Here is a 26,343-nt window from a genome sequence, read left to right on the forward strand (position 1 = left end):
AAATCCATGTTCTATTTCTCTTGCTGCATCTATTATCTATGCTGCTCAATTAAGGTATTTGGTTAACATCCTCATTTATACTATTTAAAAAAAAATAAAGTCTTATCATTCTCCATATGGTTGGCAGAGTGATCTATTTCAAAGGCAAATAATTGATACGTATTTTTCTACTTAATCCTATAAGGCTTTTTCAATCACCTGCAGAATAGACAAGTATTTTATAAATATTAAACTTCATCATAATCTGACCTCTGCCCAGTCAAATATTATGTAATTCAGCTTCTCTGAGAGAGGGAGGAAAAGTATAAAAGAAAGGGAAGGAAGACAGGAGGAATAAAAGAAAAGGCAATGGAAACAGGCATTCAATTTAAAAAACGGACTTATATTAGTCAGTAGGCCTTATTTTCTAGTGTTGATAAATAGTGTCACAGGCAAACATTTACTTACAAGCATTGCTAAATGATTAAACTCAAAAATAGAAACACAAGTTTGTCTTACCTTAGCAGTTTTAATATAGTGGCTCAAAACTTCTGCTCTAATTTTTAATGTTTGAGCATGAAGAATCTCTCTAACAACCCAAAAGCTTACCTGCAAATAAAAATTAAAGACAGTTGAATAGCAATATTCTTTACTTACTAGGATCAAATTAATGACAAGAGCTATTTGAGAAATAGATAGCTGTTTAAAAACAATACTTTCTCTTTCACTTGATTCACCACCAGGACATAACCAATCTTCAGATGTTGCATACACTTCATATGTACACAGACAGATACAGATATGTATATATGTGTGTAGACACACATAAAAACATCACTACTACAATTTTTAATTTGTAAAAGCTAATACAAATTTTGAAGGAAAAGAGAATGCAATAAAACCAGAGTGATGCAACATGAACATTATAAAAGTGTTTTCTGCTGTATTTTGAAACACTTTGGCAGAATTAGATAAGCTCTAAGATCAGACATTGTAAAACATGCTATAGTATGTTTTACTGTGGCTGTGTAATCCCATGCTGCCATTTTATTTACGTTGAGTAGAATCATAAGTGTAAAGAATCTCAAGTACAGTTTTTCTGGTATGAATAAAATGAGATAAAATATAAAATATCATAAAGAAAGATATATCTAAGTCACTCTAAAATTAAGATTGTATTTTTTAAATTATGTAATGTTTTCTAATTCAATGAAACCATTTTCAAGATTTCTTTTAAAAAACATTAAAAACCATTCATCAGAAGGCAGACTAGATCTGTAACATTACTAAAATGCTCTACTCTGGTGAAAATAGTGGGCTTATCATATGATATAAAGTAATATGTATGTAACATATTCATGTACTATGAAAGCAAAATCAAAGCACTATCAGTTGGTTCAAAATTATACAAACCTAAAAATAGGATGCAGTTAGAAATCTTAGTGCAAAGGATAAAGCCACTGCCTGATATTTTGTCACCTTTTCTTAGTGAGAAATATTTTAGATTTTACTTGCAACTTTCATCTCTAAACAAATGTGTAAATGTAAAATGTATATATTTTACCAAGCCATCTTTACATTTGTTACTATACTTGAGCTACTAATGGCAATAATTATTCCTGATTCTAATAAAGTTTACTTCTACAGTATATCTAAAGTTATACTTTAGATATTTTAACAGCCTTAGCAAATATTAATTACGATTCAATCTAAACTGCATGATCATTGACTTAATTAAATTTTATGTCAAATTTTAAGACAAATACTACGGTAATTTAAAAACATGGCCACTCTATATGGGAAAAGAATCTAAAAAAGAGCGGATATATGTATTTGTGTAACAGATTCACTTTGCTGTACCCCTGAAACTAACACAGCATTGTAAATCAGCTATATTTCAATAAACATTTTTTTAATTAAAAAAAATAAATAAATGAAAATAAAATTAAAAACATGGCCACAAATTCTTTGTCACTCCTCACATTGAAAGTTGGGGTGTATGTCAGCTCTCATTGAACCTAGACAAGCTCATGACTGCTTCAAGAAACAGAAAATTAACAAAACTGATGCTGGCTTCCAGGGTAAGGTCAAAAAAGAACATGTAGCCCCTGCCTTGACTGCTGGAACATCCTCTCTGGGATTCCTAAACTACCATGTAAGAAGTCCAACTACCCTGAGAGCACCATGCCAGAAGGGCTAAGTGTAGGTGCTCCCCAGTTAACAGTCCCAGCTAAAGCCAACCACACCTGAGAACACTGCCCCAGAATGATGAACACTGAGGCATAGCTTAATGAAATTACTGGACTTAAAGGAAAAAAATCTTTAGGCCGAGACAAAAAGAGAAAGTGATTTTTAGGGAAAAGAAAATTTAATTATCATCAGACTTTTCAATAGCAACACTTTACCAGAAAAAAAATGGAGTACTATATCAAATATTATCAAGAAAGAAAATTTCATACAAAGGACAGGCAAAATTGTCAACATGTAAAAACCCAAGAATTATTGTTCCGATGAACCCTTCCCAAGTAATTTCCTGGAGAACGAGCTTCAGACAGTCAAATGACTAGAGAAACATCAACATGAGGATTGTAGTGAGCATTAAATATGCACTTACTCACAGAAATAAGAGTAATGAGGGTTAAAAGAAGGAGAGTATGTTATATAATGCCTATATGCCCAGACAATATATACAATTATAAAAAACACATTTGCAAAACATATAGTTACCTCTTTATAGGAATATTATTGGTATTAGTATTGTTATTCTGAGACTGTTATTTGTTATGTAGGCTAAAGCAAATGAGTCACATAAGATACTGTATCATGCCCTGTGTTCCCTGAAAACCAGATTGTGGGTATGGAAGAAAGGATATGCATGTATAATATGGAAGAAGTAAAGTAAAACTCTGGTCCTGAATTTGAATTAGAAGTATTAATAAGAACTCATGAGATATTTTATCTTTAAATAGTTGTGTGTGTATGATATATAGATATCCTAGCTATATCTGCTGAAAAGGCCTAGAAATTATGGTCACCCTAGTAGCAATGAGCATTTTTAGCATCCAGGTCCATTTCCCACTATAAGAAACCAAGGTTTATTAAAGAAATGTTGATTCCAGGCAGGGGGCAGGTGATGGACAAAATGAACATGCAACATCTTTGCATACAAATAGCAAAGAAACTGTTACAAGATTACTAGGGTCATGAAAAGGGACATGAAAGCCAACCTGAAGAGACTTCCATTGGCCAAAGATGGGACAATGTGAGTTTCAATAAGGGTAATAATTGCAATGGGTTGAAACACATCATCTTTGTTTACATTTATGAGTTCAAAATAAAATTAAAATAAACTACTTGGTCTTCGTTAAATGATAACACCAATTCATTATCTTCAGAACTGCTAAATAAAGAGAAAAAAATCAAATATTTATCCTTCCTTGCCTATAGGAAATGGACCTCTGGGTATGCAAATGCTAGATGAGGGAAAAATGTCTCTTTATAAAAGCATTCCCACTAATAAATAAAAAAGAATGAAATGAGAATTCACCTTTTAACAACCTCAAATAATGGATCTAGACAACTGCTAACATCACAAAAAAGACCTGATGAAAAAACCCAACACAACCCAGACTCTTGCCAAAGGCACTGAACCCAACTAAACCTTTGGAACCAGCAGCTAATTTCTAGAAAACATAGAACATATTAAACTGCACTGAATGCAGTCTAGACTGTGGGAGACTCTTGAGGTTCCTCCACAGGTAAATAGTAAGGAAATGGATAAAGGGAGAAAGTGTAAATTAAAAAGTGGTGGAGAGAGGAACCAAGATGGTGGAGTAGAAGGACGTGCTCTCACTCCCTCTTGAGAGAACACCAGAACCACAACTAGCTGCTGGACAATCATCGACAGGAAGACACTGGAACTCACCAAAAAAGATACCCCATATCCAAAGACAAAGGAGAAGCCAAAATGAGATGGTAGGAGGGGCACAATAACAGTAAAATCAAATCTCATAACTGCTGGGTGGGTGACTCACAGACTGGAGAACACTTATACCACAGAAGTCCACCCACTGGAGTGAAGGTTCTGAGCCCCACGTCAGGCTTCCCAACCTGGGGTCTGGCAACAGGAGGATGAATTCCTAGAGAATCAGACTTTGAAGCTTAGTGGGATTTGACTCCAGGACTTCGACAGGACTGGGGGAAACAGAGACTCCACTCTTGGAGGGCATACACAAAGTAGTGTGTGCATTGGGACCCAGGGGAAGGAGCAATGACCCCGGGGGAGACTGAACCAGACCTACCTGCTAGTGTTGGAGGGTCTCCTGCAGAGGCGGGGGGTGGCTGTGGCTCACTGTGGGGACAAGGACACTGGCAGCAGAAGTTCTGGGAAGTACTCCTTGGTGTGAGCCCTCCCAGAGTCTGTCATTAGCCCCACTAAAGAGCCCAGGTAGGCTCCAGTGTTGGGTGGCCTCAGGCCAAACAACCAACAGGGAGGGAACTCAGACCCACCCATCAGCAGACAAGCTATTAAAGTTTTACTGAGCTGTGCCCACCAGAGCAACACCAGGCTCTACGCACCACCAGTCCCTCTCATCAGGAAGCTTACACAAGCCTCTTAGATGGCCTCATCCACCAGAGGGCAGACAGCAGAAGCAAGAAGAACTACACTCCTGCAGCCTGTGGAACAAAAACCACATTCACAGAAAGACAGACAAGATAAAAAGGCAGAGGGCTATGTACCAGATGAAGGAACAAGATAAAACCCCAGAAAAACAACTAAACGAAGTGGAGATAGGCAACCTTCCAAAAAAGAATTCAGAATAATGATAGTGAAGATGATCCAGGACCTCAGAAAAACAATGGAGGCAAAGATCGAGAAGATGCAAGAAATGTGTAACAAAGATCTAGAAGAATTAAGGAACAAACAAACAGAGATGAACAATACAATAACTGAAATGAAAACTACACTAGAAGGAATCAATAGCAGAATAACTGAGGCAGAAGAACGGATAAGTGATCTGGAAGACAGAATGGTGGAATTCACTGCTGTGGAACAGAATAAAGAAAAAAGAATGAAAAGAAATGAAGACAGCCTAAGAGACCTCTGGGACAACATTAAACGCAACAACATTCCCATTATAGGGGTCCCAGAAGGAGAAGAGAGAGAGAGAAAGGACCAGAGAAAATATTTGAAGAGATTATAGTCAAAAACTTCCCTAACATGGGAAAGGAAATAGCCACCCAAGTCCAGGAAGCACAGCGAGTCCTGTACAGGATAAACCCAAGGAGAAACACACCGAGACACATAGTAATCAAATTGGCAAAAATTAAAGACAAAGAAAAATTATTGGAAGCACCAAGGGAAAAATGACAAATAACATACAAGGGAACTCCCATAAGGTTAACAGCTGATTTATCAGCAGAAACTCTACAAGCCAGAAGGGAATGGCATGATATACTTAAAGTGATGAAAGAGAAGAAACTAGAACCAAGATTACTCTACCCAGCAAGGATCTCATTCAGATTTGGTGGAGAAATCAAAAGCTTTACAGACAAGCAAAAGCTAAGAGAATTCAGCACCTCCAAACCAGCTCTACAACAAATGCTAAACGAACTTCTCTAAGTGGGAAACACAGGAGAAGAAAAGGACCTACAAAAACAAACCCAAAACAATTAAGAAAATGGTCATAGGAACATAAACATCGATAATTACCTTAAACGTGAATGGATTAAATGCTTCAACCAAAAGACACAGGCTTGCCGAATGGCTACAAAAACAAGACCCATATATATGCTGTCTACAAGAGACCTACTTCAGACCTAGGGACACATACAGACTGAAAGTGAGGGGATGGAAAAAGATATTCCATGCAAATGGAAATCAAAAGAAAGCTGGAGTAGCAGTACTCATATCAGATAAAATAGACTTTAAAATAAAGACTGTTACAAGAGACAAGGAAGGACACTACATAATGATCCAGGGATCAATCCAAGAAGAAGATATAACAATTATAAATATATATGCACCCAACATAGGAGCACCTCAATACATAAGGCAACTGCTAACAGCTATAAAAGAGGAAATCGACAGTAACACAATAATAGTGGGGGACTTTAACACCTCACTGACACCAATGGACAGATCATCCAAAATGAAAATAAATAAGGAAACAGAAGCTTTAAATGACACAATAGAGCACATAGATTTAATTGATATTTATAGGACATTCCGTCCAAAAACAGCAGATTACACTTTCTTCTCAAGTGCGCATGGAACATTCTCCAGGATAGATCACATCTTGGGTCACAAATCAAGCCTCAGTCAATTTAAGAAAACTGAAATCATATCAAGCATCTTTTCTGACCACAACGCTATGAGATTAGAAATGAATTACAGGGAAAAAACGTAAAAAACAGAAACACATGGAGGCTAAACAATATGTTACTAAATAACCAAGAGATCACTGAAGAAATCAAAGAGGAAATCAAAAAATACCTAGAGACAAATGACAATGAAAACACGATGATCCAAAACTTACAGGATGCAGCAAAAGCAGTTCTAAGAGGGAAGTTTATAGCTATACAAGCCTACCTCAAGAAACAAGGAAAATCTCAAGTAAACAATCTAACCTTACACCTAAAAGAACTAGAGAAAGAAGAACAAACAAAACCAAAAGTTAGCAGAAGGAAAGAAATCATAAAGATCAGAGCAGAAATAAATGGAACAGAAACAAAGAAAACAATAGCAGAGATCAATAAAACTAAAAGCTGGTTCTTTGAGAAGATAAACAAAATGGATAAACCATTAGCCAGACTCATCAAGAAAAAGAGGGAGAGGACTCAAATCAATAAAATTAGAAATGAAAAAGGAGAAGTTACAACAGACACCGCAGAAATACAAAACATACTAAGAGACTACTACAAGCAACTCTATGCCAACAAAATGGACAACCTGGAAGAAATGGACAAAATCTAAGAAAGGTATAACCTTCCAAGACTGAACCAGGAAGAAATAGAAAATATGAACAGACCAATCACAAGTAATGAAATTGAAACTGTGATTAAAAATCTTCCAACAAACAAAAGTCCAGGACCAGATGGCTTCACAGGTGAATTCTATCAAACATTTAGAGAAGAGCTAACATCCATCCTTCTCAAACTCTTCCAAAAAACTGCAGAGGAAGGAACACTCCCAAACTCATTCTATGAGGCCACCATCACCCTGATACCAAAACCAAAGATACTACAAAAAAAGAAAATTACAGACCAATATCACTGATGAATATAGATGCAAAAATCCTCAACAAAATACTAGCAAACAGAATCCAACAACACATTAAAAGGATCATACACCATGATCAAGTGGGATTTATCCCAGGAATGCAAGGATTCTTCAATATATGCAAATCAATCAATGTGATACACCATATTAACAAATTGAAGAATAAAAACCATATGATCATCTCAACAGATGCAGAAAATAGATGCACAAAATTCAACACCCATTTATGATAAAAACGCTCCAGAAGGTGGGCATAGAGGGAACCTACCTCAACATAATAAAGGCCACGTATGACAAACCCACAGCAAACATCATTCTCAATGGTGAGAAACTGAAAGCATTTCCTCTAAGATCAGGAACAAGACAAGGATGTCCACTCTCACCACTATTATTCAGCATAGTTTTGGAAGTCCTAGCCATGGCAATCAGAGAAGAAAAAGAAATAAAAGGAATACAAATTGGAAAAGAAGAGAAAAACTGTCACTGTTTGCAGATGATATGATACTATATATAGAGAATCCTAAAAATGCCACCAGAAAACTACCAGAGCTAATCAATGAATTTGGTAAAGTTGCAGGATACAAAATTAATGCACAGAAATCTCTTGCATTCCTATACACTAATGATGAAAAATCTGAAAGAGAAATTAAGGAAACACTCCCATTTACCACTGCAACAAAAAGAATAAAACACCTAGGAATAAACCTACCTAAGGAGACAAAAGACGTGTATGCAGAAAACTATAAGACACTGATGAAAAAAATTAAAGATGATACCAACAGATGGAGAGATATACCATATTCTTGGATTGGAAGAATCAATATTGTGAAAATGACTATACTACCCAAAGCAATCTACAGATTCAATACAATCCGTATCAAATTACCAATGGCATTTTTTACAGAACTAGAACAAAAAATCTTAAAATTTGTATGGAGACTCAAAAGACCCCAAATAGCCAATGCAGTCTTGAGGGAAAAAAATGGAGCTGGAGGAATCAGACTCCCTGACTTCAGACTATACTACAAAGCTACAGTAATTAAGACAATATGGTACTGGCACAAAAACAGAAACATAGATCAATGGAACAAGATAGAAAGCCCAGAGATAAACCCACGCACCTATGGTCAACTAATCCATGACAAAGGAGGCAAGGATATACAATGGAGAAAAGACAGTCTCTTCAATAAGTGGTGCTGGGAAAACTGGACAGCTACATGTAAAAGAATGAAATTAGAACACTCCCTAACATCATACACAAAAAGAAACTCAAAATGGATTAGAGACCTAAATGTAAGACCGGACACTATAAAACTCTTAGAGGAAAACACAGGAAGAACACTCTTTGACATAAATCACAGCAAGATCTTTTTTGATCCACCTCGTAGAGTAATGGAAATAAAAACAAAAATAAACAAATGGGACCTAATGAAACTTAAAAGCTTTTGCACAGCAAAGGAAACCATAAACAAGATGAAAAGGCAACCCTCAGAATGGGAGAAAATATTTGCAAATGAAGCAACGGACAAAGGATCAATCTCCAAAACATATAAACAGCTCATGTAGCTCAATATTAAAGAAACAAACAACCCAATCCAAAAATGGGCAGAAGACCTAAATAGACATTTCTCCAAAGAAGACATACAGATGGCCAAGAAGCACATGAAAAGCTGCTCAACATCACTAATTATTAGAGGAATGCACATCAAAACTACAAAGAGGTATCACCTCACACCAGTTAGAATGGGCATCACCAGAAAATCTACAAACAACAAATGCTGGAGAGGGTGTGGAGAAAAGGGAACCCTCTTGCACTGTTGGTGGGAATGTAAGTTGATACAGCCACTATGGAGAACAGTATGGAGTTTCCCTAAAAAACTAAAATAGAATTACCATATGATCCAGCAATCCTACTACTGGGCATATATCCAGAGAAAACCATAATTCATGAAGACACATGCACCCCAATGTTCATTGCAGCACTATTTACAATAGCCACGTCATGGAAGCAACCTAAATGCCCATCGACAGATGAACGGATAAAGAAGTTGTGGTACATATATACAATGGATTATTACTCAGCCATAAAAAGGAACGAAATTGAGTCATTTGTTGAGACGTGGATGGATCTAGAGACTGTCATACAGAGTGAAGTAAGTCAGAAAGAGAAAAACAAATATCGTATATTAACGCATGTATGTGAAACATAGAAAAATCATACAGATGAACCGGTCTGCAGGGCAGAAGTTGAGACAGAGATGTAGAGAACAAATGTATGGACACCAAGGGGGGAAAGCCATGGGGGTGTGGGGATGGTGGTGTGCTGAATTGGGTGATTGGGATTGACCTGTATACACTGATGTGTATAAAATTGATGACTAATAAGAACCTGCTATATAAAAAAATAAATTAAATAAAATTCAAAAATTCAAAAAAAAAGAGTGGTAAACATTTAACAAATTAAAAAAACTGGCAAGGCTAAACTAGTGATCACATTTATGTGATAAAACTACAAACACCAGACAGTTGGTACTATAAAAGCCAAGACAGTGGGTATTGCTGGAAGAAGAAAGGGTGTGGACTGAGATGAGGCACTTGGAGGGGTTTCTAGGGTAGTTAGCAAAACTTCATTAAACCATATATTTGTTTTGTGGGGTTTTTTTTTTAATCCATGTTTTATTTTACAATAAGTGGTTTAAAGTAAGAAATAAGAGAAGAATACAAATGACCAGAGAGATTTGAAAATGATAGAACTTCTGAAAATGAAAAAAGAAATATGTGAAATTAAAATTAGGAAGAACTAGAATGAAAAGGTACACGAAGAGAGTGATCTCTGTTTTTCTTATTCACTAATATATCCCAAACATCAAGACCAATGCCCAGGACATAGTAGGAGCTTAATAAATATTTAATTGAATGAAAATGAAAGTTGAAGTCATTTTATACCAGATTGCAAAGTTTGATGATAACAAATGTTGACAGGGATATGTAGTAATGAAAGCTCAATGCAAATTTGGTACAATCATTTTGAAAAAAATTAGACACTGTCTTGTGTAGTTAAACATGGATATACTCTTTATGACACAAATTTTACATCTAGGCACATATTTTTTCAAACAAATCACAGTGTTTTTCACCCATTTTATGATATCAGTTTAGTAAGTCTAAGCAGCAATGTTTTTCAACTGCTTTTTTTATTTAACAGAAAAAGATCAAAGTACATATCATCTAATACAAGTAAATATTATTTCAGAAAACTTTAATTTCTGTATTGGGTTGCAATGTAAAATACTTTATCTAATTGTGGGTCACAGTCAAAAAGTTTGAAAGCCCCTGCCTAAGAAACTACTGCACATGGGCACCAAAAAGACTCTTAGAATATTCATAGCAACATACTTCATAACAGCAAAAAATTAGGAGACACATCTCATGTCTATCCTCAAAAGAATAATAAATTCCTTCTGATACATTCATGCAATGAAATGCTAGAAGACAGCACTGAAAAAACAATGAACGAGAGCTACATACATGACCATGGATACAGCAGAGAAACACACAAGTGAAAAAAGGCAACCACAGAAGACTACATATAGTCTGATGATATATTTTTCAAAGATGAAAAACAAGCAAGATATACAACTTGCTGTTTAGGGGTACAAATATTTCTGGTAGATCTATATATATAGGAATTATGAGATGAGTTAAAAATTTTTTAAATCAAGTTTAAAAAAATACAAAAGAAAGAAGAAAATAAAAATTTTTAGATAATGGTTACCCCTTAAGTGAGGATAGAACAAATAATATGTAAAATACTTCAACAGTTTTGGTAATATTCTATTTCTTAGTTTAGGTGGTGAATTCACAGTTGTTTATCAGAATATTTCCTAATACATAATAGATTAACCATATGAACTTGCCAGTTTTGTAGGCTAAAAATGGTCAAACATTGGCAATTTCATAAGATTCAAACAAACATTTAACACATTCTTAAAAATATATCAAATATTTCATTAAAAAGTAAATCCTGGAAAAATTTTATTCATAGGCTATTTTTAACTCTAGTTGCTTTATTCAGGGTTTTATAATCATATAAAAGCATTATGAAAACCTTTTATTTGCAGCCAAACATATGTTAAGCTTTAAAGATAGTTTCTTAATTTTTTATCATGGAAATCTTCAAATGTATACTGAACTAAACAGATGATAATAATGAAGTCCCCAGTACACATCAACTGGCTTCAACAACCAAGTTATGGCCAAGCTTTGTCACCTCCACCCTCACCCTACCCTCAAGTGCCCCATTAATACTGTGAAGCAAATCATGGACAATATATAATTGCATGTATAAATATTTTCTAAAAGGAGTCTTTTTATAAACAAAACCTAAAATCATTATCATTCCTAAAAACATTAATTTCCAATTATTAGTCAAATTTCCAATTACTGAAAGGTAACATTTAAAAGAAACTTAGACAACCCTTCCCCCAATTAAAAAAAAATCAGGAAGCCACTGGCCAGAAGGCATGAATACAAGTTATTAGAGAAATAGCCAAAATAGAGTGATTATTAAAATTATGATAGAGTCAAGTCATAGGAGATTATACAGATACTTAAAATGTTTACAAAATGATTTTATGATACAGTAACATTTCATGGTATGTTAAGACAATAGGACTGTAAATTACATGTACAGCATTATTTCTACTGGAGTAGTAAAAAAATAAAGAATGGAAGAATATATACTAAAAATGTTAACAACAGTCACCTCAGGGTGATTTTTCCCCCCACCTTTTTATAAATTTCTACCTTGTCTCAGTTTCCCTGCAATGTACGTTACTGTTTCAATAATCAATAAAAAAGCATAGTTCTAAAAGGATGGGGGAGAGTTCCATTTCTGGTAATGTGGAGAAGCAGGTATCTTTGGAAATGCTCATCTGATTGTAATTACAAATTATAAAAACAACTATTAAAAGCACAAGAGAGGAACCAAAAGAAGGCAGAAACTGGAGAACAGATCTTTGGAAAAAGTAAGATGCACTGGGTGAGAATTGCACTTATAAAGTTTATTGTCTGAGGACATTCACCAGTTACAATGTGGAGCACCAGAAACTCAAGCAGAAGGCCACAGTCTTAATGGCTTCAAAAGTCAGAGGACAGGGCTTCCCTGGTGGCGCAGTGGTTGAGAATCCCCCTGCCAATGCAGGGGACACGGGTTCAAGCCCTGGTCTGGGAAGATCCCACATGCCACGGAGCAACTAGGCCCGTGAGCCACAATTACTGAGCCTGCGTGTCTGGAGCCTGTACTCCGCAACAAGAGAGGCCGCGATAGTGAAAGCCACGCGCACCGCGATGAAGAGTGGCCCCCGCTCGCCGCAACTAGAGAAAGTCCTCGCACAGAAACGAAGACCCAACACAGACAAAAATAAATAAATAAATAAAATTTAAAAATTAAAAAAAAAAAAGTTGGGGGGAGCACGTAAGGAATGGCGTTAAAAAAAAAAAGTCAGAGGACAATTGGCTAGAAAGTGAGGGGGGAAATTCTGGAAAGGCAAGAAAAATCCCCCAAATCTATATAAAAACTCCATCTAAATCTCTGGCTGACCATGCAACTGTGCACGTGCAGGGGAAACTCTAAGAAGCCCAAATGAAGATAAAATCTGGAAAGACTTCTCCAAGGAGAAATATGTTCTCCAAGGAGAGACAGAATTTAGACTTTGAGTCCAGCCAAGTTAACTGCCTGATAAAATAAAAATCAATACTTTTCAAAAGAAGACAACAAAATCCAGAATCTTTATAACATATTATCCATAATGATGACAATACGATTGAAAAAATTACCAGACACACAAAGAAACAGATTCAAAGTTGACTGTTAAGAGAAAAAGCATTAAAAAGAAACAGACTCCAAAATAACTCTTTTGTTGGAATTAGTGACAACTAAATGCAATGTGGGATCCATAATGGTATCTTGGAACAACAAAAAGGATATTGGTGGGAATACTGAAGAAAGTTGAATAGGGCCCTTAGTTTAGTTAATGGTATTTATTGTACCCATGTTAATTTCCAGGCTCTGATAACTATATTATACTTACCTAAGATGTTAAGATTAGGGGAGGTTAGGGATATACAGAAACTCTCTTTGCATTTTTTTCTAGGTCTAAATTGAAAAGCAGAGATTGTCAGACCAGACCAAAAAAAAGGAAGACCCAACTATATGCTATCTACAAGAAACTCATTTTAAAAATAAAAGACTCTCTGTAACTTCCTTGTAATTTGCTACCTTCAGATTTCCTAACACCCTCCTAGGAGAAAATAACAGTAATGGAATAACTAAGTAATGGAGCTTATTATAGATCAACTGTAATCTTGATTAAGCATAAGAGCTTTTGGTACACTGTGACGTATTTGACTCTAACAACCTTTTGGCTTACTTAAGAATAAGATGAAAAAAAAAAGAATAATATGAGTGCTTAAAAATCTAAAGTCAAATTTATGGGTACTGTCACAATGTTTTTGTATGGCGAAGAAAAAAGTTTTACTGTGATGATAAATTCTGACCACCTCAGAAAAATTTTAGAACTGCTAAATAGCTTAAATAAGGAATTCAGTATAAGACATGTTTGTCTAGGCCCCTTAATAATGGTTTAATCTAGTTTAAAAAAAACTTTAACTCATTTCCATTTTGGGTAATACAGTGAACCAAATAACTTGAGAAACTATTTGCTATAAACCCCATTTTTAAACCCCAACCATTTTTTAAAAAGTGTATAACTAACTTGAAAGGAAAAGAAAAGATTTCACTAGAGGTCAAAAACAAAGGAAATAAAGGCAAAAACGGAAAGGGTACTACAGCTGCCTTTGGAAGATTTCCTCTCAAGAGCATAGGGACTTGGGATTTAATACTCCTTCAAAGTCGTAATATAAGGCCTCACACCTCTACTGTCCCCTGTCTGTTCCTATCTAAGGGATCTTCAAAGGGCTACAATTTTGGTGAAAAAGTAGACCAAACAATTCACCTACTGACAGAGGGAGATGACACAGAAGAAGGAGAAAATTAAGTCTTTCACAAGAATTTGTAACTTGCCCTTAATTGGATTTGGAGCTTAAACTTTCAGTACAGAGAAGTACAGATGTTCCCCAACCAAAACATATAACATAAAAAAATAGTCCTAGTTCTGTAATAGTCATTGGTATTGGCAAAAGCAAACAAAATGCCTCTTAGACAGTATACACCCTCAATCTAGGCAGCAGCAAAATTCCCACAGCTAAAGCTTAAATAAACATGAGCTCTCAATTCAAAATTACAAAATGCATAAGAAAACAAAACATTTTGAGTAAGGATCAGCAGATACAGAGAATTAGTACTCCAAGGACTTTGGATAATAACAGAAATTATAAAATAAAAAGTTGAAAATGATTTAAGAAATTTTAAAAATAAGAAAAAAAATGACACTAGTGTAAAAGCACACAGATTTGAAACAGATTTGACACATCTGAAAAGAATTAGTGAACTGAAATATAGATCTGAGGAGATCATGCAGAACAGAGCACAAAGGGATAGATGAAATATGAAAGGTTAAGATACAAGTAGGAAAGAATGTCAAGTTCCACTAAATTTCCAATAGGAACTACAGAAGGAAAAAAACAGAGATCATGCAGAGAGACAATATTTGAAGAGATATTGGCTGAAAATGCTCTAGAATTGATGTAAAAACTTAAAACTATTTCTTAATGAAAAATTATAATCTGAGGAATTGAATTTCAGAAACTAAATATCAAAATTTTATAAGCAACTCACATGATTAAATCTTCTTGTAAAGGCAACTGCATTTGGTGCAGAACTGTATTTTTCTTTTTTATTCCATCCACAACTTGAAAGCTCCTGAAAAATTAAGTTGAAAATTAAATATAAATTCATGAAATAGTCCAGTTTTCCTGTTGCATTAATGGTTTCAAAGCATTAAAGTCAGTTGTGTACTTTCCCAGAACTGTTTTATTTAATATGAACACATTTAATAGCATAACCATTCAGTTAAAACACAAAAGGAAATTTGATTAGAACATAAGAGGGCAAAATTACTTGTCTATGTGAACACAGATAATTAGACTTATACTCCATATGCAGAATGATGGGTTCTTCTTTGAAGAGGTTTGAATCCCAAGAGGAAAAATCTATCTACAAACAATGAAAGCTGAGCATCCCACAACATAGAGTGAACCCCACTAGTTGTCAAGCCCCAGTCATTCATTCAGAGCTTCCAATCAGCTTTCTAGTACCTCAATCTTTGAGCTGACAGCCAACGACCCCAGGTATTTGAAGAAACCTCTAATAAAGGGGTGTTTGATCCCCCACAGGGTCTATCAATAGAATTCAAAGGGCACAAGAACTTGGATGTAATAAAAAAAAATTAAATTTTTGTTTTACACTAACCTCTAACTGAAATGACGTTCCTTTTAATTATATATGTAGGCTACAAATTATAGAAGAATTGGCAATACATGTGACTTTGTCACTAATAAAAATCACAGATATTTTCATATCACATTACAATTGGTACAGATATCTCAAAAATATCATTTACCTTCATCACTACTTTGAAGTTGTAATCTCATCACCTATAGATCTTACTTAATATGTTAATAAAGAGGCACATATATCGCCATAGAACAGTTTTTTAAAATATTTTAATAAGTGTATCTTATTAGGACTGATTTCCTTTGATATTAAAGAAGTGTTCAGTTCCAGAAGCTTCAGTTTGCCAAAAGGGTTCAAGGTTCAAAATAGGTTAAGAACCCTGCTATAATACAACCACCACCACCAGAAAGAGACAGAATCCATAGGAAAAAAGGAAAACCTCTGAAGAAATCAAGTTAGGGCAGAAAACAAAAGAAAACTGAGAAAAGAAAAGGACAAAACCATATAATTATTACTTTCAGACAGATATTTCTCCCATTAAATGGCAAAAATGGATAAAAATAAGAAATATTCAGAGAACAAAATAAAACTTTGGGACATGAAAATATAATACAAGAAATTTAAAAAATCAACAGAAGAGTTGTGAGATAAAGGTGATAGTATCTTTTAAACAATAAGTTAAAAGTAGGAGCAAAAATATTATGTTAATTAGAAAAGTCCATCAGAGTCAACTTCTGAATAATAAAAAGAATTTTAAGAGAATACAGAGAAAATAGAGGAAAGTAACTTATCAAAAAAAAAAAAAAATGCTAATTCAAGAAAATGCCTCCAGAACTTAAAGGACAAAAGACCTGTCTAACACCCATTACAAAAGATTAAAAAAAAAAAAAAAAAAAAGACTCAAACCAAGGCCTAGCATCAAAAACCTGTAGCACATTGGAGACAAAGAAATCATAAAATCTATCAGTTCAAAAACAGAACAAAACAAAAACAGATCACCTACAGAAAAATAGGGATCAGAAGGTATCAGAAATCTCAATAGCAACCGTAGAAGTTAAAAGACAACTGAAACAATGCCTACAAAATCCTAGAATTCTTTATCCAACAAAAATATCAATTAAGTATGAAAGTATACCACAGACATTTTCAGACATGAAAGTCTCAGAGAATTCACCTTATAGGCACCTATTATCAGAGAGCTAGTAGAATATGTGTTCCATCAAAACAAACTAGCGAAGTAAGAAAAAGGAAGACAAGATCCAGGAAACCGAGGAACCAACATAGAAAGAAAATATTGGAAATTCCCAGATAACAGTAAAGGGAGATCCTGGGACAAAGCAATGAGCAGACCTTAAGAACAACAGTTCAGATGGTAAGTAGCAAGGATGGAAATTCGAAGAGCGACATCTCTGAAAGATGAAACAATATCTGGAGTGTTTGAACACACTGAGAAAACACACTCACTACATTCACTTCTGGCAGAAAAATTAGTGACAAATGTAGAGAAAGCTAAGTAAGTTATTTAGCTCAAGGAAAACAAAATTTAAGTAAGTAATCATGGCTCAACTGTTCTTTAGCTTTCTCTACACTTGTAAAGAATGGTTGAGCCAGGATTACTTATTCATGTCAAAATTGTGACATAACTATACAGGAAAGAGGAGGAAGTAAACTGTGTAAATGTGAGAGGAAGAGAAAATAAGAGAGTGAAATCATCTTCTATAGTAGAGAATCAATAAATCATATCCAAAATTGAAAAATCATAAGCAACAGGCATTTAGACATTTTATCTTAAAAACATATAAATTCCTCCAAATAAGAAATGCTAAGAGACTTGAATGGGTGTGGGGCTCAAGGGTGGAGGCTGGAAGGGTGGGAGCAACAGGATATTGCTATATTTTGTTCTCTTATGGAAATATTTGGCTTCTTAAACATGATATATGCATATCTTCAATAAAATTTTAAAATAAAATAGAAACAAAAAAGAATGAATTGATTCAAGGGAAGATTGAGGAAATAGTTGTGATGATATTATAATACTTCAAGAAAAAGGTAATGTTCCCTTGATTAGGGTAGTGTCAGTGGATATTGAAAAAAACTGGTAAAATATTTAAGATATTTTGGAGGTAGGCAGGACTTGGTCAAAAACTGGATCCACACAGTGTAAGCTAAGAATGAGGTATCCAGAAGTACTAAAATTCCCAAGTTTCTGGCTTGAGCAACTGAGACAGGGAATACTGAAGAAAGAGATGAAAATTATCACTTTAACACAATAGATAAACAGTAAATGCTCTGAAGATATGAATTACTTTTTTTAAAACCTAAAATTAATTTGCAACTTTCAAATTCGAAATTACTGACGGAAAAAAAAAAATGACAGAAGCAATTCTACAGTAAAAGAAATTTTTGGTACATGATACTCAGCCTAGATACATGCTCATTGCACATTATCTTCCTGTAGAGACAGAAAATATTTAGTGGTAGATATTAACATAAAAATGACATATAATAACTATATTAAAAACATCAAACTTCTAGAAGACACGTTTGTTCTTTCTAAAAATCACAGCCTATTTATACAACCATATAAAGATGTCATAGTTTAGGACAAAATTCCTAGAATTAAATCCATCAACTCTGAATTTGTTTCTTAACCAGTTAATATAATTTCCAAATTTATATTAATTCTATAATCAAAGTGTCTCTATCAAATTGCTATTAAACTTATTGAGCCATTTGATAATCCATTTTCCTATTAGAAGTAAGGTTACACTATAATGAACATTCTTACACCTTTTCTGACATTTCTGATCATTTCCTAAATATATAGTCCTAGAAGTGAAATCACTAGGTCAAAGAGTAGGAACCTTTTCAAGGCCTTGATACTTGTCAAACTGCCCTTCTGAAATACTGAATCATTTATACTAGCACTACTGAGTGTCAGTTTCACAAGAGTCGTATCAAAACTAGGTATATTTAATTCCCTTTCTATATATTATACTTTAATTTCCCCAACTATACGAGGAATTATGGTCGTTAAATGTATTTGTTAAATAGAAAATGGGGGTTAGGGGGCCGTAAATCACCTATAAACCCACCACCCGAATAAACCTATGTAAACATCTTCCCAATCTTCTTTATGTGCACATGGGGGCTGGCTTTTGTTTGTTTAAAGTAGCCAATACACCTGTCCTTTTCTATGTGATCTAATCTTCTGATTTTGTGCTTAAAAAGTCCTTTCTTCCTGAGAACATATGTCTTAACAGCAGCAATAAAAATAATAGTTAACACTAACATAGAGATCACTATGTGCCAGGCACTATTCTAAGTGCTTTAGACATAGCAACTCATTTGATCCTATCTTTATCATTATAATTTATTATGATAAGGAACACAAAGGTATTAATGAATTGTGGCCTTATTTTTTACATTAAAAAAATTTTAAATGCTTTTCTGACTCCTCAACTAAGAAATGCTAAGAGGTTTTGAAAAATCCATTCAATTTTTGGGACATTTCAACACCATTAGCTTAATGAAAAAATGCTTTTCCCCTTTAATAAAACTCTGAAGCAGACTGAAAGAAGGCAGGAGTTAAATGAACCTCCAGTCACATTACTTGGGAGCAAATAGGTTAAAATTACATTGGAGCCCTCCATCCTAAAGAAATTTATAATTAAAAAGTATGAAGAAACAAGCAGGTTCTTAAAAACTTAAGATAGTAGTTTCTGCTTCAGAAAACACTTCTCCTTTGAAACAATGTTACATTACTAGCCCATCTAAGACAACAACAAACTAGGGCTATAAAGATAGAGAACAGCATAGTGGCTGCCAGGAGTTAAGGATGGTGGGGAATGAGGGTGGGAGTAGGATGGGTGTGACTATAAAGGGGTAGCACAAATGAGAAATCTTTTGTGGCGATGGAATAGTTCTGTATCTGGATGGGGGTAGCAATAAGACAAATCTACACAAGTGATAAAACATGGTCTTCCCTGGTGGCGCAGTGGTTAAGAATCCACCTGCCAATGCAGGGGACACGGGTTCGATCCCTGGTCCGGGAAGATCCCACATGCCGCAGAGCAACTAAGCCCGTGAGCCACAACTACTGAGCCTGCGCTCTAGAGCCTGTGATCCACAACTGCTGAGCACACGTGCCACAACTACTGAAGGCCGCGCGCCTAGAGCCTGTGCTACACAACAAGAGAAGCCACTACAATGAGAAGCCCGTGCACCGCAACGAAGAGTAGCCCCCGCTCGCCACTACTAGAGAAAGCCCGCGCGCAGCAACGGAGACCTGACGCAGCCAAAAAAAAAAAAAAAAGGTAAAACGTCACAGAACTATACAGACATGTCTTGTACAAACATCCATTTCCTGGGGTTTGATATTGTGAATCTAAAATTATCCTTGTACTATTTTTTGCAACTTCCTGTGAAACTGTAATTACCTCAAAATAAAAAGTTTAAGAAACAACGAAAACAAAAACCACTTTAATGGATTATGAAGTACGCATTGCACTGGGACTCCAGGAACTCATCCAGTACTTTCTTCTTAAACCCTGACATGCATTTATGGTTAAATGGCCTTAAGGGAATTTTGCCCTGCCCCACCTCAACCTCTCAATAGCCACTAAATATCTCTGTGAGAAAAAAGATGCTTTTCCCTTTGTCTCTGTCTCTTTTTGCCTCAGAACCTAGACTCTTTCTCCAAGTGACACTATACAATCTAAGAAATAAATTCTCCTACCAGCACCATCTTGTATTGACAGCTTATCAGCCAAGTCACGTTATTCTATACTAAACCATTTCCCACGAACACCAAAAAGTTAAAGTAAACTTAGTGACTCAAAAGATGTTTTTTTTTTTTTTGTGGTCTAACTTATGAATAAGACTGATTCAAGTTGAGTACACTGCGTAAATAAGCCTCTGTTTTAGCAAAGGCTAAATGAAACAGAACCGCCTTGATGCCTCTTAAAATTTGTTCAAATGGATTCAACCTGCAATTTTTAAATCAGGCAGTGAAGAGAAATCTTCTAACAGTAACTCACATATACAAAGGCGATTTCTTAATGGTCATTAAAAGTGTATTTGAAAGTATACTCATGGACTCATTTTGAGCCATTAAACAGATTATTTTGGAAGCACGTGGGAAGGCAAACACCACAACTGATGACCACCTACCCTATGAAAGAACTACTGAATTTCACAGGAGCCACAGCTTCTCTTACGTCTTGTAGGTTTGTTCTGTAAAGTCAAATTCTTGATCTAAATTTCATCTTGTAGGTTCCAACACTTTTAAAAGCACTGCTCTAAGGGTGATGTTGTAGGGATACCTATAGATAGAAGAAGAGAAAAGGCCAATATAGACCAGCATGTAGACAGAGACTGAGGCAAGGAAAGAAAAAGCGATGGAATTTGTAAAAGACTGTGGGGGGTGGGGGCCCTCAGAGTGAGAAGATGACTGCTGCTGAGGCATTCCTAGGCTCAAAAGCTGGAAGCTTTACAGGGGCACAGTACAGCCATTAGCATTCAGCCTGTATGGCTCTTTGGAAAGAAGTCTCAGCCACAGATGAGGGCTCACCCTGAGATGAGGGGCTCACCACGATTCCTATATTCTTAATGGGTAGAATAAGCCCTGAAACTATATAATTCTAATGGAATATGTTAAATCAAAAACACCACCTCACTTTTCTGTAATGTACTCACATTCTTTCCTCCCCCAACCTCCCTCCTTCCAATACCTTAAAGCCACCTCTATAGGGAGATCAGAGAGAAAGGCAGAAGCTATCTTCTACCACTGATACTGTGATATACCTACTCTCCTAGTCAACAATTATCTTCCCTAGTTCTAATCTAAGCCTGCCCTTACTGTATATAAAGGAAGTTCGCAGTGAGGAACAGCAATAATATGAACTGACGAAACAGCTGCACCTTACTTCTAACAAAACAGCTAGCTTTTTCTAGTCCACAAGAGTCACATCTTCTTTGCTTTCTTCAAACCTCCCACTATATTCATGGATTTTTACATTTTAATTCTAATGAAAATGATAATTTTCATTAAAACAAGGATAGAATTATGATATTCCTGATGTTGGAATTTTGGATGTTGCCAAGATTATAGGCTGTTTGCATACAGAAGAAATTTCGCATAGAGAAAGCTCTTTATACATATTGTCAGAAATATCTCAATTGTAAGCTTTTCAGAAATGTTTTAATAAGATTCAGAATGACCTATTATGTACTTTCCCTCATTTAACCAGAATTCTTCCTCAATCTCTAGTGTATCCCAGTTATACAGGAGGGCCTTATCTATCCTTTGTATTTAATGTGTTTATTGATATAATCTAAATGACTTATTATATTGACCTACCAGAACAAATAATAAAGTGTGGAACTTTCTTCTTTGAATGTAATACACATCACAGGACTTTCAGTCAGAGCCTGTGTCTTTATAAACACTTGGGAACCTCATGAGAGAGGTAAACATTATTCAGTGTAATGACTACAGTACAGATTTCAAGCACAGTTCACCCCCCTTACTTAAGACTGATCAAAATCACCAGAGAATTGCTACTGAGGAGAAAGCCTGATTGCAAGAGAGCTTTGTGTCATAACTCATCCTGTGTTGAATAACATAATACTCATTCTGAAGAGAAACCCCATCGGCGTAATGAATGTGGCAATGCCTCCAGGAGAAATACAAGCTTTATAGAGCATCAGAGAATTCATAATAGAAAAAAACCCCCAAAATCCTATGAATGTAATAAACATGGAAAAGTTTTCAGAATACAGTCATTGCTTCCTCAACATGAAAGAACTCACAATGGAGGGAAGCCCTGTAAATGTGTAAGAGCTTTCTAAAAGAAAAGAAACCTTCACAATCAGAAGAGAAATCATACTGGGGCAATCTATGCATATAAGAAATGTGGGAAAACTTTAACAAGAGCTGAGCTTCAACTAAATACCAGAAAATTCATACTTGAAATTAATGAGTGTTTACCTTATGGTAAACTTTTGCCCTTAGTGCACACTGAAGAATTCATACTAGGGAAGAAAATGGTTCTGAATTGTGGGCAGAGGGGAAAAAAATTCTGCTTCCATAGAATGAGTGTTACTTTATAAAAGTTACATTCTTGGACTGGGTAACAGACTTTTGCAAAAATAACTCCAAACATGATAAACAATGGAAGACGATATGCGTGTAGGCTGTACAGGATAAAACCTTGGAATGGTCACTCATCAAACTCAAATACTGAACAAGTATTATTCAAGCACTATAGATACATCAGTGAAAAGAGTAGACAAGTTTCTGCCCTTGTGGAATTTACGTTCTAGTGAGACCCCCAATCTCTAAGAACTTAACTTATGACCACCCCCAACAATTATCACCTCCTTAAGACTTCTGCAGTTTTGGTCAAAGTCCTATTTATTACTGATTGACAGCTACACTTAACTGAAGCTCTTACTCTGAAGTCACCCCCCAAAATTATTCTACTTCCAGGAATTTCTCAAAAGACCTAGAAGGTATTTTATTGTATTTGTTTATTTAAATAAATTTTATTTATTTGTTTATTTATTTTCGGCTGTGTTGGGTCTTCGTTGCTGCGCACGGGCTTTCTCTAGTTGCGGTGAGGGGGGGCTACTCTTTGCTGCAGTGCGCAGGCTTCTCATTGCGGTGGCTTCTCTTGTTGCGGAGAACCGGCTCCAGGCGCATAGGCTTCAGTAGCTGTGGCTCGCGGCCTCAGTGGTCGCGGCATGCGGGCTCTAGAGTGCAGGCAGGCTCAGTAGTTGAAGCGCACGGGCTCAGCAGTTGAAGTGCAAGGGCTTAGTTGCTCTGTGGCATGTGGGATCTTCCCAGGCCAGGGCTTGAACCCGTGTTCCCTGCATTGGCAGGTGGATTCTTAACCACTGTGCCACCGGGAAGTCCCTAGAAGGTATTTTAAAGGTCAAGTAGTCCAAAATCCCTTATTTCACACATTTAAATTTTTTTTTTTTTAAGAAAGGCTGAAGATATGAAATAGGTTGTATTACTGGCACAATCTATAGATGGCAAAGCTGAAACAAAAATGCATGTCTGGCTCATTGCGTTTATGTTTTGCCACTAAAAATTATCTTTTGGGATTCAAAGGGCTTTAAAATAAATTTTAAAATAAGTGAAATTAAGTAATTAAGAATTTTCTGAGCACCCATTCAGAGAGCTGTGAATGTTGGACACTGATTAAAAAAGAAAAAGAGGCAGCAAAGTACATGGAAATTTACCCCCAAAACTGGTTTAAATTAAAGAACAACAAGAACAAAAAGACAGTGAGCAACTCTGTGGAAGTGAGAGTTGTAAGGACATATTAACAGAGGGTGAGTGCAGATGATGGAACTACTAACTTTTCTCCTTCCTTGTAATCAGTATAACTTCAGTGCCAGCAACCGTATTATTGTGTTTCCTTCCCATCCCTATCACTAAGAAATGGCTACTTATTAGGAGGAGGGGAGAAGAATGAAAAGACTGGTTTTGTGTGAGAGGGATCACTATGCATAGAAGCTTCCAAATTTGGCCGTGCTGCTTGGGCCAGTGGGCAAGTGAAGATTCTTAGGATTTCTGTAGCACTAGCTATGGGAATATCAGGGCAAAGCGTTCAGATGAAGGGGGATCCGCCAGTATATACAGATAACAGATGAAGCTGAGACCTGTCTCAGGCCCAGCAACCATGTACAGGCACTAAGGAATGTTCATACTTCTAGAGCCAATGAGCTGCAGCCCTGAAAAAACACTGTGTTCTTTTAATAAATATCCTTCCGAGGTGATAGGGAAGGGGAAGGGGAGAAAAGTTATTTAGGAAGTAAAATCGACTGGAGATACTGGAGAACAGAGGAAAGAGGATGCAGGGAGAAGGGAAAAGAAGGACTCCAAGGTTTCTGACTGGTATTAAAGATGGATAGATGGTACAAATCACTCACACAGGGGACCTTAAAAACTAAAACCAGAGCAAACGTAATTATATTCCCACTAAGTAGTTTTTAAAATAACTGGACTTTTCCTTTACCATTAAATTCTTTTCATTGGTGAACATGTTTTTCTATTCTTCTCTACCATAAAACAAAAAACTAAGAAACAAAGTGTCGAAACCTGTTCTTTTGTCTTCCTTCACTCTGAGGTAATTTCAAGTGTGATACAAGGTTGGAGAAAAACCAGACTTAGCAGTATGTTTGCTTCAGATCTGCTTACTTAAAGATGTGATTTCGTTGGCCAGTATTTTACTGACGACTGAGGCCAGTCCCTATATAATAAAAAATAATCTTTGACATCTCAAAGATAAGGCCAATAGTTTCTAGAGGGAAATAAAAGGCTTGGAATTTTTCTTTTTTCCCTGAGCAATTCTGAGGCAGGCAGTGCAACAGACAGGCAGATAAGCAGCTTTATTCTGAGAAAACAGCTGTGCTTCTTATAGCTGCCCCTTTCTTTCTACAAGTCAAGAATAAGTTTAGGGACAAAAGTTTAAATAAATTCTGCTTGACATGAAAGACTTGGGAATACAGAATGCCACAACCTGGTAAGAATGGCAGGGACCTACTTAGGGAACGGAATTAATAGGAGTTATATATTTTAATAAGTTTCAAATAACTCAGAAATTGCCTCTCTTGTAGAAAACTGAGTGAGACCTGTGTGGTTCAATCACCAATTTGCAAGAAAAATCACTAAACCACATAGTTGGATTGAGAATCTATAATCTTCAAAGCTCAAATTTAGAACACATTTTATTTCAGAAAATGTGAATAAATCATCACCTGAAATAAAGTTACATGTGGATATTCACACATAATAATGAGTTTTGATTGAAACAGTTTCAGTGTAACTTAACTAAAGATCTTTTAAATAGTTTCATAATATATATATATAGTTGTTTAAGTTTTACATAAAATTATATATAAAGTAGAGACTTGAACATTGGTATAATGGGCAGAAACATGAAGATAAATTTATTGGGTTCAGTGATAACCACTATCTTTTCATATCTGAGGTTAAATTTGGATTTAACAAAAATAATTCATTCTTTAGTGAAGTTAATATTCTAACTACATAATAAGGTAGACACCATTTTATGCTAATAAATGAGACTAATACATTAGATTGGCCACCATCGTAGCTTAAAAAACCTTTTGTTAAAGTTAATAGCAAGAGTTTCACATAATAAACAAACAATATCTGTACAAACAATTTGGCAGTATTTAATAAATTTAAGGATGTTAATGTGCTACAATTCAGTAATTAATGCACTAGAGTATAAACATGGATGCTAGTCAATGATGTTAGACATAAGAAGCTAAAGAAGAAAAAAACCAGGATACCACTTACATAAAAAATCTGAAATCTGCAAAAGCACATATTGCTAAGGGATACATATACTTACAGAAAATCTGTATCTAAATGCACAGGATATAGATCAATACTGGATAGTGGTTCCTTTGGTGGGAGGAGGGAAGAGAGGTGAATATGGAAGGATACAGAGTGGCTTCAACAGTACTGCTCAGGCTGAAGGTTGAGATGAGAGGTTTATCTCATTACATATGCCTTGTTGTATGTCTTAAAGATCTCAGGATAAATTAGAAAACATTTTTTCTGCCAGATGACAAAGTCCTGTTTACGCTGCCAGATTTAATGTAATCTTGATGATTATATGAG

At 35.5% G+C, this 26,343-nt stretch overlaps 1 protein-coding gene across 12 annotated transcripts in view; it reads right to left on the reverse strand.

The window, feature by feature from the left end:
• RALGPS2 (Ral GEF with PH domain and SH3 binding motif 2) overlaps positions 1-26,343 on the reverse strand; it is a 193,449-nt gene that overhangs the window by 110,363 nt on the left and 56,743 nt on the right. For all 12 annotated transcript variants that reach the window (XR_014264757.1, XR_014264758.1, XR_014264759.1 and 9 more), the window contains 2 exons: positions 15,060-15,143; positions 499-588 (listed from right to left, as the gene is read on the reverse strand). Coding sequence is in view for 8 of the 12 variants with exons in the window: in XM_082465457.1 (XP_082321583.1) it covers positions 499-588; positions 15,060-15,143 (174 nt within the window). In the remaining 4 variants the exon portion in view is untranslated. The remainder of the gene's footprint in view (positions 1-498; positions 589-15,059; positions 15,144-26,343) is intronic.

The sequence above is a fragment of the Balaenoptera physalus genome (genome assembly GCF_965194825.1).
Source record: "Balaenoptera physalus genome assembly, chromosome: 1".
In the NCBI taxonomy this organism is placed as follows: Eukaryota; Metazoa; Chordata; class Mammalia; order Artiodactyla; family Balaenopteridae; genus Balaenoptera; species Balaenoptera physalus.